The sequence below is a fragment of the Microtus ochrogaster genome, chromosome 16, assembly GCF_000317375.1.
Source record: "Microtus ochrogaster isolate Prairie Vole_2 chromosome 16, MicOch1.0, whole genome shotgun sequence".
Taxonomy (NCBI): Eukaryota; Metazoa; Chordata; class Mammalia; order Rodentia; family Cricetidae; genus Microtus; species Microtus ochrogaster.
The window spans coordinates 6,303,931-6,320,429 of NC_022018.1; the positions used below are offsets into that span (position 1 = coordinate 6,303,931).

Sequence of the window (16,499 nt, forward strand, 5' to 3'; positions counted from 1 at the left end):
ACTAGTCAAGGCCTATTTTGACTTCAGGGTGAATTTAATGCTGGCTTGGGCAACTGAGTGAGACCCTCTCTCAAAATAAGAAGTAAAAGGGCTGAGGCTATAGCTCAGCAATAGAATACTTGTTTACTGTTAACAAAATAGTGTGGCCTTCCCTGTTCATTTCTACCCACAGCGCTCATCATTTCCCTAAAGTAATAATAATAATAATATGCATATATGTTTATATATACACACAATATATATAATGAAAATTTATATATATCTATATCTATAATACTTAAAGATTTGTTCTGGTTTTGTTTTTATTTATTTATTTACTGTAGTGTGTGTGTGTTCTGGGCATGTGCAGGTGGAGGTCAGAGGCCAACTTTTGGGAACCAATTCTTTCCTTCTACCATGGAGTCTGAGGCGTGAACTCAGGTCATCAGGTTTATGGGGCAAGTGCTTTTGCCTGCTGGGCTATCTTGCTGCCCCAGTCTGGTCCACTTATCAACTATTCCCAGCACACAGACCACTACATGGCATTGGCTGCCATGACTGCAACAGCATGGACTGAGATACGAACTTTAGGTGCATCTGAATTATTTCATTCACACAATTAACTATAACATATACAATATGGACGGGTAAGCTTGAGCCACTTAATGCAAATGACCGAAGCCAATCTCACCTTTAAGTCGTATTTCCTATACACAGATAAACGGTGGCTGAACACATTCCTGGTAACAATCACGTATATTTCCACTCCATCGACATTAAGCCGGTACATTCCCAAGAACTGAGGAAGAAGGGTGACCCCGTGACATTCCACTATGTACTAGACAGGAAAGAGAGAGAGAGAGGAAAAACAGCCGTCAAAACATGGCGGATCACTGCGAAACTTGGCCTTTCTCATTGTGGGGCTTATTTAATGGAGAATTTCTAATTCTTGAGGCTTTATTTTCAGGAAACAATCACTTGGTGTTGCTCACCCCTCAGGTCTGTGTTCTCCATATATATAAAAATTAGAACATTCAATCTTTAAAAAAACCTTTTTTTATTAATTCTTTGTGAATTTCACATCATGTGCCCCATCCCACTCACCTCCCCATCCCTCCTCCAATTCACCCTCCGCCCTTGTAACTTCCCCAGCAAAAGAAAACAAACAAACAAACAAAAACAAAACAAAACCTCACCTTGGAAGCTGTGGTAGAACACTCAATCTATCACTAAAAGAGATACTTTTTTTTCAGTAGCTCAACTAATCCATAATGTCAAAATTGGATTCAGAAGCACAAGGCAAGAAAGGAAATCCTTTTAGTTGCAGGGACAGCCCATCTAGGTCCTTCTTATTCCCCAGAAGGCCTGAGGATGACCTCATCCCTTGATCTTGAAGCTGGTAGGTGGAGGGTAACGAAGAGACTGCTGAAAGCCTGGTGCTAGGGGCCTAGCTAGTCTGTTTCTCGTCTAGACTTCAGTGGGCATGAAGGGGCCTGAGCTGCAAAGAAGCTGGAATTCTCTGGCCAGGCACTGCCTGCCATCAAGTCTCAGGGTTGCAGACACAACATGACTTGGGTCATATGCCAACGAGCCACAAGAGGGAGCTACTTCCTCTTGGAAGCAGTTATTGATAAACTATGGGTACCACCACAGGGGCCTTTACAATGGGGGAAGATTCTAAATGAGCCCTTTAACGTCTATGACACAGGGATGAAAGCTCCAGGATAGCATCAACACCACAGTTCCAGTGTTGTGGGTGCCCTACCCACTGTGCTCACCAACAGTCAAGGGTCATAGTTTGGGTTATTCTGGTATGTGTATGTGTTGCACACACGGTGGCGTGTGCCTGTGTCAGTGTACAGAGACCATCGAGGGCTTTGGGTGTCATCACCTCGAGGCAGGGTTTCTCACTGACCATCTACAAACTCACCATCTTGGTTAAGCTTGCGGGCCAGGAAGCTCTCAGGATCTGCCTGTCTCTGTTCCCCTCAGTGCTAGGGTTGTAGGCATACGCAGCCTTGCTTGGCGTTTTACATGGGCAAGGGGGTTTCAAAACCAGGTCTTCACATCACCAAACAAGTGCTCTTGCCCAAGGACCCATCTCCCCAACCCCTATTTGAGTCTTTGAAACATTAGAAAAATGTTCTAATTGGACTTTTTAGTGGTAAACATTAATAAGTCTGGGGATATTTAACTTGCTAAAGAACAAAAAGTCCTTGGCTCTTCTCATTAGAACTGAACAGTGTCTATCTGGTTTTTGCTATTTAGAGTTCTGACAAATCTCAGAGATGCTCCGGCCCCTTTCCTTACAGACAACAACTGAGCGGTCTACTTGAGCTCAGTCTAATTTCTTCCATCGAGTTTCATCTCAGCTTGTTACTTTAAATAGACGAGTGGAGCCTAATTTGAAGCCAATAAATCGACTTGAGGTTTGCTAGTGCACAAGAGGTGGTTAATAGTTCTTGGCTGAAAAGGAAATTTCCCACAGCGATTTAAGGGATTAAAGAGTGTGTTGTTTGCCGGTAGGGAAGGTGGATGAGCGGGTCTTAACTCAGTCTGGGGGTATCTGTACTGCGCGAGGGAGGGAACAGGCTTGGGAGCCAGGGAGATGAAGCACAAATCCTTGGGTAACCATTTACATGCTCTGGGTTTGGGGTAAGTTAACTAGCCCACTTTATATTTGAGTTTCACTTCCCAGAAAACGGAGTACCCAAAGGCCCACCTAGAATAAAGTTGTGAGGATGGCAAGGGAAAGCATTCAAAAGACCCCATGCCACCATCTGTACTGAACCCCACTCTTTCTCAGTTACCAATGATGGGATGCAAGCTGTCACTCAAAACCCGGGAAAGAAACTGTAGCATCACATCTATCTGCCCCCTGTTCCAAACTTCTCACACCCACGTCCTAGCGTCTGTTCTGGGGGTCGCTCTAGGACAGGGCTTATTTTTGCAGACGTGGAAGGCTATTGGAGGCCCCCAAGGCAGGGCAGTGGCTCATCACCTCTTCCACTCCCATTTTCATCCTTAAGAAGGTGTCAGGAATGATAGAGCGCATGCGTAAGGACAGAGGTTCAATCCCAGTACTACAAAAACCAAGGCATGCCAAGATGAAAGTCTCTGTAGAGCCACAGAGAGCCTGGCTCCCAGAGGCTCTACCCAGAGTCCCACTGACCCATGCTGAAGAAATTGAGTGGTACATGGAATCACCAAGCTTTTGTTTCTGAAAATAAGCCCACTACACGCTACAGCTTCCCTGTCTCCAAGTCAGATAGATAACAGACTCTGATGCATTCTGTCAACAAGTGTCACGTGTTCTCAAAGGTTCCGTTCCCCCATGGGGCTCTTTGATGAATACTTTGAAAAACACAGATTAAATGAACCTCAAACTCCTGAGTGCATAAACACGCGCAAAGCCACAAATCACATCAAAGCCCACCTTTTCCATATCAGTGCTGCCAAACTGCATTTGATACTAAGAACGAAGGAAGAACTCAAGGATCAGCAATTCTGCAGGAGAGAAAGATGTACCCATTGGCTGGAGTTCTGGATGGGAGCCCAGGAAAGTGTTCCAGGTACTGAGTGCTGGAGCTGACCCAGTAGACTCTCTCTCAAAGGTTTTTATTTATAGATTTATTTTATTTTATGCAATGAGGTTCTTGCCTGGTGCCCCAGGGTATCAGAGGAGGGTGTTGCAGCTCCTGGAACTGGAGTTAACGATAGCTGTGTGCCAGTGTGGGCTGGGAACAGAATGGAGGCCTCTGTGAGAGCAAGTGCCCTTAACCGATAAGACATCTTTCCATCCTTCTGCTCACAAACTCCTAACACCAAGGATAGAAACTTCTAGAGCACTGGTTCTCAACCTTCCTCATACGGTGACCCCTTAACATAGTTCCTCAGATTGTGACTCCCCACCATAAAATTATTTTGCTATGACTTCATAACTGGATTTTTTCTACTGTTATGAATCATAATGTAAATATCTGTAGTGTTGCAGGTGTCTCAAGACAATTCGTCCTCATGCAATGCAGCTGAAGACAAAAGGCTGGACCCCCTGGTTTATAGCACTTCTTAGAGCTGGGATGATACAGAGGATGTGCACATGCAGATGCTGTATTACATTGCTTCCATCTGTAATACTAAGACAAGGAGAATCCATGTAGCATCACCATTCATAGAGAAAGAACTCGGCTCTGGGTGTAGTGCATAGCAAGGCACTTGGCTGACATCCTACTTTCTGCCTCCAGAACAGCAAAGAAGGAAGAGAAGGAGCAAGAGAATGAAGTAGAAAGTTTGTGAATGACCCCATGAAGTGCTTCCTATAATCAATGGTGTTTACTGAAAGTGACAATAGAACTGATGGCCCTAATGGGAAGCTTGGCTTGTGGGTGGTCCTCTGGGTTTTGAATGGCTACAACTGAGGACTGGGTTGGGTGGGAGGAACGGGGGCAGATATGCCCAGAAGCAGTTGCAGAGCTAGTGCCTAAAAGAGGGGATGAAGTAGGGAGAAGGCATTGGATAGAACCCAATACAGAGAATTCAATGATGGAGAAGGGCGCTCGGGACCCCATTCTCGGCTGCAATCCTTGAAGGGGGCTGGCACCCCTGTAGTGGAGTCTCTGTCTCCTCCATCAGTGACAAACTTTGGAAGCAGTTTCCCTAAATCAAGTCCCAGGCTTTCCAGAGAGTAAGCCGAAGCAAGCTCTGTGAGTCCATCAGACACATGGGAAGCTAGTGGGGTGTCACGGAAGGAGAAGCAGCGATGCACAGATGCCCCCAGGGATGCCCCCGCCACTCTGCTCTGGCCAGATGTTCTTCCCTCTCGGTCTACAGTCGTCCAGTAGGGCATCCAGCTGTGCTGGGGCTTCAGGGATCATCTCAATGGTGCCCCACCAGCTTGCTGAAGCACACGGTTGGACAGTGGTGTGGTTTTTCTCTCTGTCCAATCTTGCCTCTTTCCTCTGTCCCATATGCCACTGATCCCTAGTGATCCCCAAGTCTGGTATTGGTTTTGATTAGTAACTGCATAAGTCACCAGACCAGGAAACTCAGGTCTCAGGAACCGCAAGCATGGACCTATGAACAGTACAGCATAAACATCTTAAGTATCAGATGTTTTAAAGAAACAAAGGGGCCAGGAGTGTTGGCTCACACCCTCAATCCCAGCACTTTGGGAGCCCGAGGAGGGTGGATCACCTGAGGTCGGTCTCTACTAAAAATACAAAAAAAGGCCAGGTGTGGTGGCTCACGCCTGTAATCCCAGCACTTTGGGAGCTAAAGAAGGATTGCCATGTGGTTAAAACCAGCCTGAGTTACATAGTGAGATTATGTCTTCAAAATCCAAGACACGAAGAATAAGCATGTAACAAAAAGCTGATGCGTTCCGCTGCTGAGCGACCTCCCTGGCCTCATTTTTACATGCCCTTCTGACTTGCTTAGCAAACTAGCCGATCAGTAACCATCATTTGTAAGACCTGGGAGTGTTAGAGCCAACAGTGAGCTGAAGAAAAGCATATTTACAAAGTATTATTTCCCCAAATACACAAAAGAGAAAATCAAACAGAAGACTCAGATTTGCTATGTGTAATATGACTTCCCCACTGGTCTGAGGCAAAATGCTGTCCTTAGCACAGAGTGGACTAGGGAAGACAAGGACATCACTGGAACTGTGAGGACCTCCCAAGGTCAGTTGTGTCAGCGCCACCTGCCTGCTGGAACCAGGCCTCCTAGTGGACTAAGCGAGTCAATAACTAAATAGTACATGATATCAAGGGTGGGATATGAGAAGTTAAAGATGAGAACGGCACCTAATTATCTTAATCGATCTTTTATATAGTACTTATTCACCAGACCCAGTCCTGAGCATGTTACGACTATGATTTTACCCAATTAGCACAACTCTTAACATTGTTTTACTACATTTATTTATTTGTGTATGTGGGTGGGTATATATGTGTAGGTCAGAAGACAACTTAGGGAGACAGTCCTCTCCTTCCATCATGTGACCCTTAGGAATCAAACTCAGGTTGTCAGGGCAGCAGAGGCCTCTCCCTGCTGAGTCATCTTACCGGCCCTAATGAAGGAAAGGCACTACTAACCCAAGGCCTCGCCTTTGGCTAGGGCAAAGGCGGTGTGTGGAGGAGATTGGCTGGACCAGATTCATGTCCTGCAATGCCCTCCCACACCACACACTGGCAAGGGGTGGCGGGCATAAAATAACACCAGAAAGAATTTAGTTAGGATGTCTCCTGAGGCTGGCCTCTTGGTAGTTTCAACCTCAGAAAACTTTGACTCACTCAAACCCTCGTGTATTGTGGGCCCACTTGAAGCAGGAAGAGGAAGAACAAAGTCAATGATGTGTGGAAATGCTGCAGCAAACCCCGTCATTCTGTATGCTAGCTTAAGAAAACGTTCGTATAGATAAAGGTGTATGAATTCTGAGCATCCCAGAACAGAATGAAAATGACGTCCCTTTGTGTCATCTGAAAGGACGGACCCTCAGCTGACAAAAAACGACTTTATGAGACCCAGCTTGTAAGGCATTTTCTCCAAGTAGTGAACAATTTGGGGGAAGCCCAGCCCACTGTAGGTGGGGCCATCCCTGGGTTGGTGGTCTTGGCTGCTATAAGAAAGCAGGCTGAGCAAGCCATGGGGAACAAGCCAGTAAGCAGCACGCCTCCATGGCCTCTGCATCAACTCCTGCCTCCGGGTTTCTGCCTTGTTTGAGTTCTTGTCCTGACTTCCCCCAACGATGAACAGTGCTGTGGAAGTGTAAGCCAGATAAACTCTTTCTTCCCCAAGTTTCTTTGGTTATGGTGTTTCATCATGGCAACAGAAATCTGTTGTAGAGGACTTTGGAACTTTGGGCTAAAAATACATCAAATGTTGAGAGCCCAGTGAGCTAGTCTGTAGGAACTTGGAAGCTAAAAATGTTGAGAGCAGTTCAGACAATGAAGGTCTGGCTTGTGAAGCTTCAGAGGGAAGGTTAAAGACTCTAACGGGGGCCATTTGTTATTCTGAATTAAGATGCTGCACTTCAGGTTAGCTGGTGCCGAAGAAGCAGCCGTGGTTAACAAGAGACTGGCACCACTGAAGTGAAGCCTTTGTATTCCTGTAACAATCGATGCTGATCAGCTGGAGCTGAGAAGTTAGTGGTCATTGAGAAGAGAGCAACATCAGTGAGGTGGAATCTTCTGGAAAGTGTTTCCTCGGGGTCAGCACACACAAGCTGTGGCCGAGGTTGTATCTTGTCCTGGCAGCCAAACTTGGTAGTGTAAAAGTCACCCAGGTGGTACTGGTTTTGGAGGCATGAAGGGGTCATGGAGGGCAGCTGAGGCTTGGCACTGTGAGGGGCCAGAAGAGGCCATGAGTGATGTGCAGCCTCAGGTAGTTGAAGGCCCAGGACTGAAGGGGTCTTGCAAAGAAGTTGGCTTTGCACCATGAAGAGAACCTATGAGAGACCACTGGTGAAAATGCAGCCCAGCTGCAGCAAAAGACACCAGCATTTTGGAGATGCCAGTGCCATGGGATGACCACCAAGAACAGCAGCAGCAGTGGAGTGGAGCCTGCTGGGAAAAGACAAGTTGTGGGTGCTGCGGATGCCAAAACTGAGAAGGATCCAAGCCCTAGAGGAGCCCAGAGACTGTGAGTGAGCCCCAGATATTGGGTGCTGAATTATTCACACTTTGGGGTTTGGTTTCATTCTGATTTGATTGTTACTATGCGCCAGTTCTTCCGTCTTGAAGTAAGAAAGTATCCAATTTATTTTTTATTTTACAGGAGTCCACAGTTGAGAGACTGAATTTTAAAGACTGAATTTGTGAAAACGGTGGGACTTTTAAAGTTTGTAAAAATGTTATGCTGTAATGTTGATATTAATGTGTAATCTTGGGGAAGAACAAAAAAGGAAAGGCTATGTCTTAACAGTGTTGTGTTTGTGTGTCAAGTTAACAATTGTCCCGGCTAGTTTTATGCTAAGTTGACACAAGCTAGAGTTATATAAAAGGAGGGATTTTTTGTTTCCCTAATCAAGTGAGAGAATGCCTTGTCTTAGTTAGGGTTTCTGTTGCTGTGAAGAAAACACCATGACCCAAAGGCAAGTTGGGAAGGAAAGGGTTTATTTGGCCTTGGCTTCCAGATTACTGTTCATCATCGAAGGAAATCAGGACAAGAATTCAAGCAGGGCAGGAACCTGTAGGCAAGAGCTGACACAGAGGTCATGGAGGGGAGCTGTTTACTGCCCTGCTGCACATGGCTTGCTCAGTCCGCTTTCTTATAGACTCCAGGACCACCAATCCAGGAATGGCCACCCCAGAATGAGCAGGGTCCTCCCCACTGACCACTAATTGAGAAAATGCCTTACAGCTGGATCTCATGGAGGCATTTCCTCAACCGAGGCTCCTTCCTCCTTGATGACTTTGGCTTGGGCCAAGTTGACACACAAGACCAGCCAGTACAATGCCCTCTGGCTACCAGGCAGCTCAGCTCAAAGAGGTGGCCCTCAAGGTAGCAAGTGTTCTCCTAAAATGCTCTGAAGACCGATCAATAAGTTTTAGGCTGATTTCAAGTTACAATTAGATTCTTTCCTTTTTATCCACCCTTCTGATTTTTTTAGAAATTTGTCTTTATTTCTCTGAAGGCAACTTTGAATCTTTTCTGGAACACGGTCATGGGTAAGTGCCCAACTGAATGAGTTAATGAAATGGAGCGCTGATGAGCGATGTGAGGTCACAGATTGCACAAGCAACCAGTTCATAACCAGCAAAGGTCTATGCCCTCTGACTGCGATTTAGTGTCCTTTAAGAACATGTATAACAGTGGTGGTTCCCAGTGACGAGATGCTTTAAGTTTTATCTAAAGCATACAGTTTCTAAGATGGGAAGAAAACACAGATGTTGATTAAGTGTGACTTTCCTGAATAAAGGACATACCAAAAAAAAAAAACAACAGTCTTGTAGTCGTGGGACAAAAAGAAATCTTAGTACGATGAGTGATTCGGAGTGTGTCGGCAACGTCTTGATGCCCAGCGTGCCTACAGAACACTGGGGTGACATCAGGAAAAACACCTTGTGTTGGTTAGTTTTATTATCAACTCAATATAACCTAAAGTCATCCGGGAAGAGAGAATCTCAATAAGGAATGAGATTGGTCTGTGGGCATCTCTACAGGGGATTGTCTTGATTGTTAATTGACCTAGCTCACTGTGCGCAGAACCATTCTCTAGGGAGGAGGCTCTGAGCTGCACAAGAAGGAAAGGGGCCGGCTGAGGGAGAAACGGCAAGCATGCATTTATTTCCCTCTGGTCTTGACTGTGGATATTATGTGACTAGCTGATTTGAGACCCTGTCTTAACTGTTCCTTGGGAACGGATTGTAACCTGAAACTAGAAGACAAACACTTTCCTCCCGTAAGTTGCTGCTGATTAGGGGTTTTCTCACAGCTTCAGACATGGAACTAGAACCCAGCTCGATCAGTGATTTCTGTAATGTTGAAGGATTCACTCCGAGCCCAGGCTTGTCAAGAAGGCATCTTTGCCATTTATCAGAATATATTCTTACCGTCACAGTGTTTCCAAGATAAGTGAAGCGTAAGAAGGATGCACGGCTGTGACATCCAATCCCAGAAAGGGGAAGCACATGAAATGGCGATGAGCTCAAATTCAGGCGGTTCAAAGTCAGTGTCTTTACCCTCACAGGGATTAGCCAGCACTTCAAAAGTTCTTTAATAAGAGGCAGTAGTGTAAGCGTGGCAGAACAAATTTCAAAAGCAATTGCTGTTATCAAAGATGTATTAGATGTTAAATGAACTTAAAGGCAGACTAATGCTTTCAGAAAACACATTAGAGGCAGTCACAGGTTTCCAGAAACAAAATGCAAGGCAAAGGTTTTCAGACTTCACTGCAAGTGAAATGCGATCGGTTACATCTGCAGAGCCTGGAAGACTGACAATTGCTAAGACACGGTCCACCACATTAGGGCACGGAGCACGACCAAAGGTAACACTTTAAACAAGTCATTTCAAAGCTCACAAACACATGAGAGCTGCCTTAAAAACACACAGTCCCAGAGGCTGATGCTTGACAAATGTGCCTAAACACTCTGTAAATCCTAGTCTAATGCAGCCAGGACTCACAAGCTCTGGGAACAGTCTCTGTGATAGCCAGTCTTTACTGCTGAGGGGAATTTAAAGGTGTTTACATTAAAGCAAGGTAAAAGCTAAATATTTGTGTTCCCTCAACATTCATAGTTTTATATCCTAATCACAAGCTAGAACAATGGCTTAGCGGTTAAGGGTGCTTACTGCTCTTCCAGAAGACTAGAGTTGGTGCCTAGCATCTAGGGTCAGGAAGCCAGATAAGCTGTAACTCCAGCTCTAGAGGTGGTGGTCCTGATGTCCTTTCTACCTCCACAGGCACCTACACTCACTCGCTCACACATGTATCCACACTTGTGCGTGCACGCGCGCGCACGTGCGCGCGCGCACACACACACACACACACACACACACACTGAAAACCCTAATCACCATTGTCTGGTAAATGGGTCTGTGGATGGGCTCCTCGGCATGTGATCCATGTACTCATCTAGGAGGCAGCAGAGTTTCCCCCTCCCCCAAGTGAGGAGACAGGGACAACACCATCAGAAGCAGAGTCCTCTCCTGACCTCCATCATGTTGGTTCCCTGATCTCAAATTCCCAGCCTCTAGAACTACAAGATAAAAATCTTTGCATCTAAGTCATTCATCCAGTTTGTGTTAATATAGCCAAGCAGACTGAGAAAGACTCGAAGGCAGTTGTGTGTGTGTGTGTGTGTGTGTGTGTCCATGCATAAATGTGGATTAGTTTGTTTTTTTTTGAGGCAGGGTTTCTCTGTGTAGCCCTGGCTGTCCTGCCACTTGCTCTATAGACCAGGTGGGCCTTGAACTCAAAGATCCACCTGCCTCGGCCTCCTGAGTGTTGAATGTTGGAATTAAAGTTGTGTCTCACCACCACCCAGCACACACTTGTGTTTTAAATACCACTTTTGAGGACAATTACTGCAATGGCAGAGACATTTGTGCAGTGGGACTACAATTTCTCAGGATGACTTACTATTATTGGTTATTGTGACATGACAGGCATTAACATGGTCACATGACAGCCATCACTGCCACTACTTTCTCACCTGCTGAGCACGGAGTGTCAGCCACTCTGCTTTGCACTTGCTATGTGTTTTCCTATTTAATCTTCAGGACCTGGGAGGTATTAATATTTTCATTGTATACGGGAGAAGACAAGTCCCAAAATTCAGAAGTCACATGATAAGGAGATCCCTGAGCTGGGATTTAAACTGAGGACTGTCTAGCTCTTCCTATTTCATAGTCCGTCTGTTATGGATCCAGCTGGGCCTGTGGATCTGTGCTCTGGGGTGCAGAACTAGGGTTTATTTCAGCAGGGAGAGAACACAGCCCCAAGGCAGCTCTTTTTACCCCCAGGGTGACTACAAAATGAGGATTGTTGGGGATGAACTGGCACAGGAAGTGACCAGCACAACTATAAAATTGGAGAATTTTCTACATAGTCCAACTGGGCTAACGGTGGTTAGCCTGGACAGGAAGAGCCAGAGTGAGAGCAGCGTAGGAAGGACTCAGTGGTGTAAACAGACAGACGTGGGGGGAACAGCTAACTGGTGGGACAGAGGGCACTCAGTAGTGTGAACAGACACAGACTCAGAGGGAAGCACCGACTTCTGGCACAGAGGGGCTCTTTCGAAAAGCTGCCAGATCTTTAGGGAAGTGATTTTTACCATAGTGATCACTGAAGGCACCATTGGGTTAAATTTATTTTAAATAATTTAGATTACGATTATGTAAATGTGAGCATAAGCATTCTCACATTAAGGGTCAGGAATCAGGCCAGTCATTCTGGAACACCAGGCTAGAAGACTCTCATGTCAAATGTGGTCCCATTGACACTGGCTGAGTTTAGAAGCTGGGCGTTGACGACACTTCAGCATGAATGTAAACCTGTTCCTAAGATTCAATAAAACAAGGGGACATTACCTGATGGTACTTCTTGAGAATATTGTGCATCTCGGCCACGTCCTCGCTGGTAATGGTCTTGATGACGTATCTTTTGTCATAGGATGTGTGAAACCGAGCCCCGCTTCGTGCCTGGGAGTCATTGGGAAGGGGTGCACTTCTGGTCAAGGAGTTCTTCCCGGTGGGATGAGAGAAGAGGAGGGAAGAGAACTGGTTAAGGTGTGGCTTTTTGGATCTGGATCATCTGTTGTCATAGCAAGAACATTTGCGTCTGCAGTAAACTGTTAAGTGGCTGACATTATTTTACAATTCTCATAACTCAATTGCAAGTCTCTTACATGAAATGGAAACAGTTGGGTAAGAACTATGATTTCAATGTTTTTAAAGGAAAAAGTGCTGGGCATGGTGGTACAGAGCAGTCAGGAGGAAGGCAGCAAGTTCTAGGCTATCTGGTTTTGGTTTTGAGAAAGGTTTTCTGTAGCCCTAGCTGTCCTGGAACTCTCTAGGTAGACCAGACTGGCCTTGACTCCACAGAGACCCACCTGCCTCAGCTAGGATTAAAGGCATGTACAACCTTATGAACTCTGTATGTAGACGAGACCTACACAGGCCAGCATGGGCTACACAGAACTTTCAGGCTAAATTTTCTTCTGAGTAGGACCAGGTTTTAGTCACAAAGCAAACTGCATAGACACGAAACATCTTATAGTGCAGGCCACCAGGACGCTGCACCTCTGGTAAGAGCCTCTGCAATGGTGCCCTGCTACCATATCACTTCATAGATGACAAGATGCATTGAGAGAGGTTGAGTAACAGAGTAAAAGTCATAGAGTCAGTAAATGAAGAACCAGAATCTCAGCTTGTATGGCTGGCCTAGAACGGAGGTTCTCAACTAGTAGACTAGCAAAGTAGTTAAGTGGCTAATGGGACCTGTAGAGGAACAGGAGCTTGGACAAGTGTGTGTTCAACAAGACCTTATTAGACTCCGGCTTGGCTCACCCTCCACCCCTCTGCAGTAACTTTTGAGCATTACTGGGGGTGGGTAGGAAAGGGCTCTCTGCAGAGACTCTTTGCAAAGCAATGTACCCCAGAATGTGGTTCAGGATGTCCACACGACAGCTAAGGCCCTCCGACTCCTATCTCACATGAGTCCTCCATCAGTGTCTCTGAGTGGCCAAGGAAGTTCCCCGGCTTGGCCCACTCTTTTTACACTGGTCATAGAACTGGCTGCACTAGTGAACTCCCGCATCTAAGGAAGTCTGGGCTTCAGCACTGCTAATTGCACCCTTGAGCAATGACATCATCCCCTTCCAGGCCTTGCTTGCGGGCTGTGTGGACAGGGATTCAAAGGCAAAGCTCCCATCCCCCTTCAGTTTGCTCTCTGAACAAGGCTTCCATAGGAACCAGCAGGCTAAACAATTCCAGGGAACACAGGGACTCTGGAGAGGCAGCAGCATTAGGGAGCCACAGATTCCCAGCTAGAGACTCTCCCTCATATATTCAGGCCACTTTGTAGTTTTCACAGTTCCAGGTGGAATACAGCAGGCCTGGACATCCCTGGGAGAACCAGACCACAGGACAGAAGCCGAGGAGGGAAACGGCCCATCAGCTTATCTTGATTTCCCAGGTACATCCTGAGAGGGCAGCTCGGCTCTGCTGTAAGCAAGCACACCTGCCAAGTGCAGAGTGAAGACTGCCAATTAACTACCTCTGCTTCTCTTAGCTTATCAGAAAACTCAAGATGAAAAACATAAATCCATGTAATTCCAGCAGGACTTTAACCATCAAGATTTGGCAGTGTTAAATTATTCTTAAGATAACCGAAATTCATCAGGTAGACAGTCTATAATGAAAGGACTTTCAGGAAGAAATAGGGACATTAGCAAATGTTTAATTCTCAGTTAATTATTTTTTTTGTTGTTAAAACAACAAAAACAAACCTTTATACTACTTCTTGCTTAAAATAAAAAGGAAAAAAATCAAAGTGAATGCCCCTTTTGTGGGCAAATGCTAGCAAAAAAGTTATTAAATGTTGCTAATGGTCTTATTTTTTCCCCTCCCAAACATTCATATGCAAAAGGGTATTTGCGGCAAATAAGGACTGTAGATATTGTTAAGACTGTAAAATACCTCCAGCCATAAAATCAAGGAACAACTGACTTAGACAGGAAGAAGAGGAAGTAGAAACAGCAGGATAACTCTGGGGGGCGGGGCAGGAACAGTGGAGGACACTGTTCTCAACCAGGGATTACCACCAAAGAGATACAACTTGTTGAATGAAGGAGACATTTATTTTGAGTCATGATTTCAGTAGACTTGGCTCATGGCTACCTGGTCCCATGAGCTTTACAGAACACAGTGGCAGGAACATGTGGGTATCAGATCAGGAGGGTGTGGGCGGGACATGTGAGCATACCTCTGGCTCTGTCCACATTTTACTCTTCCTGGGCCACCAGATCATTCGATGGTGCTGCTCACTCTCAAGATGTCTTTTCCCGTCAGTTACTGCCCACGTATTCATCGTTTCTGGAAATGTCCCCTCATATTTACCCAGTGATGCCATTCACTAGCCCTGGACATCTTTCAATCCAGTACACTGACAAAACAAGCCGCTCAAGTTTCATAGCTCTAGGAAAGTAACTGATCCTCTCAGAAATCGTGGAGGAGAACAAATCGAAAGCTGGTTAGTCAGTGCTGTGCAAGCTCGGTGCACAACCAACTTAGAGACCATGTGGGACCGCAGCTCCTGACTCCATAGGCTCCTGTCAGGACATTCCCGGATGTAGACAATGGAGGTGATAACTGCGGGTTTCCTGAGCGATGGCTGCAATGTGTTTCATCTGCAGTGTGTGACGAGCATGTACAGTTTGCAGTAACACACACATGCTCTAACACCCTGGTCATTCTACTCCTTCCAGACTAAGCTCAGGAAAGCAGGAAGCTTCACCTCATTGACGACCGAGCATGGGCAAGGCTGCATGTGTTTACTGACGTGAAAGCTGCATTAACAGCATAGTGTAAGAACTTGGCTCTTTGTGCTGCACGCCAGGATCTCTCCCTTTCCCTTCAGCTTCGAAGACATCATGAACATCCTTTACTCCATACTTTGTGTTAGGATACTGTCCATGTCTTCATCATGGCATATAAAATCTTATAAATTCTAATCTTGTTTATGCCTCAACTTACTTCATTAGTAGTGCCACTAGTGTTCCCAACTTTCAGACTATGAAAACATGGTTCCTTAAGACTCTTGGTTTCCAAACAGTTGGTGAAGCTAGGGACACTTTGTCAAAATTTAGATTGTGCCTATCACACTAACATAAAATGTATTAATCAAATTTAGTGAACGCCTCATCTAACAGACAGCTAGAAAGTCACAAGAGTTAAAGTGCTTGCTCCTGGGGTGGCTGCACGCTCTGCAGAAGGCCAGCTCATAATCTGGAAGGTAAAACCTGGCACACAATGACGGCACATGACATGTCTCAGGTCCTAAAACTCCCCTGGGAAACTAAAAGGACTAACTGATAGTCAGAACTAAACTTTGGCCATTACAAAACATAGCTGTGGAATATATTTTTTTTACAGCCTTTGTTTGAGGTAGACATGGGATGAAGAGATGACTCAACAATTAAGGTTGCTCTTCCTCATGATGGCTCACAACTATGTCTAACTCCAGCCACAAGGGCTCCAACGCCCTCTTCTGGCTCCACAGGCATTGCACACGTGGGGCGCACGAACAAACATTCCGATAAACACATATATGAATACAAATAAAGGTTAAAAAGTAATGTAAATTTGTTTGAGTTTCTGGGCAATGCAGTATAATGCTGAAGATGAGGGTCAGGTACCTAGAATGTTCTCTCCTTCATCCCACCTGCCATTCCCCAGCCTTTGTGTATGTCATTAGCCTCTCCGAGTCTCAATTTCTGGTCTATAAAGTGAAGGGCAATAAGACAGACAGGGAGCTAAGTTAGCTAATACTCAACCTCAGATCTTTGATAACTCAATGAACAAACAGATAAACCTCCTCATTTCCTGGGCTGAGGAGACGGTTTAGTGTTTCAAACACTTTCCGCATAAGCCTGAGTATGGGAACTGACATGCATGTAATCCAGGTTCTCAGAGGCAAGACACAGGGTTTTTGCAGCAAGCTGGCTAGCTAGACTAGCTAACTCTGGTTTCAGCTAGAGTGTCAGGAGTGACTAAGGAAGACAGCAGACATCAAGTTCTAGCTTCTACCGTACATGAATCCCGACACACATACACCACACACCTGTAGACACTCCTACACACAGGCATGCACACCAAATCAAAACCAACCCAAACCAAAATACACTAAGATATGGCTCTGGGCTTAAACAAAGATTGGGGGTACAGATTATAGAAGAGCTCAGAGCATGTTTCCCAAGGAGATTCTAGTCAGGAGATTATAAGGCCACCATAGTCTCGGTGTGATTAGGACATTTAGGCCACCATTTAAGAGAAGATGACAATAACTCACAAGG

General features: G+C 45.6%; 1 protein-coding gene across 2 annotated transcripts in view; it reads right to left on the reverse strand.

Moving 5' to 3' along the window:
- The window catches only part of Pip4k2a (phosphatidylinositol-5-phosphate 4-kinase type 2 alpha), a 144,661-nt gene that overhangs the window by 24,957 nt on the left and 103,205 nt on the right, over positions 1-16,499 (reverse strand). Inside the window, exons 4-5 of one of the 2 annotated variants that reach the window (XM_005354667.2) lie at positions 12,016-12,168; positions 671-817 (exon numbers count right to left, since the gene is read on the reverse strand). In XM_005354667.2, the coding sequence (XP_005354724.1) occupies positions 671-817; positions 12,016-12,168 (300 nt within the window). The remainder of the gene's footprint in view (positions 1-670; positions 818-12,015; positions 12,169-16,499) is intronic. The other variant, XM_005354669.3, reaches the window with a different exon arrangement.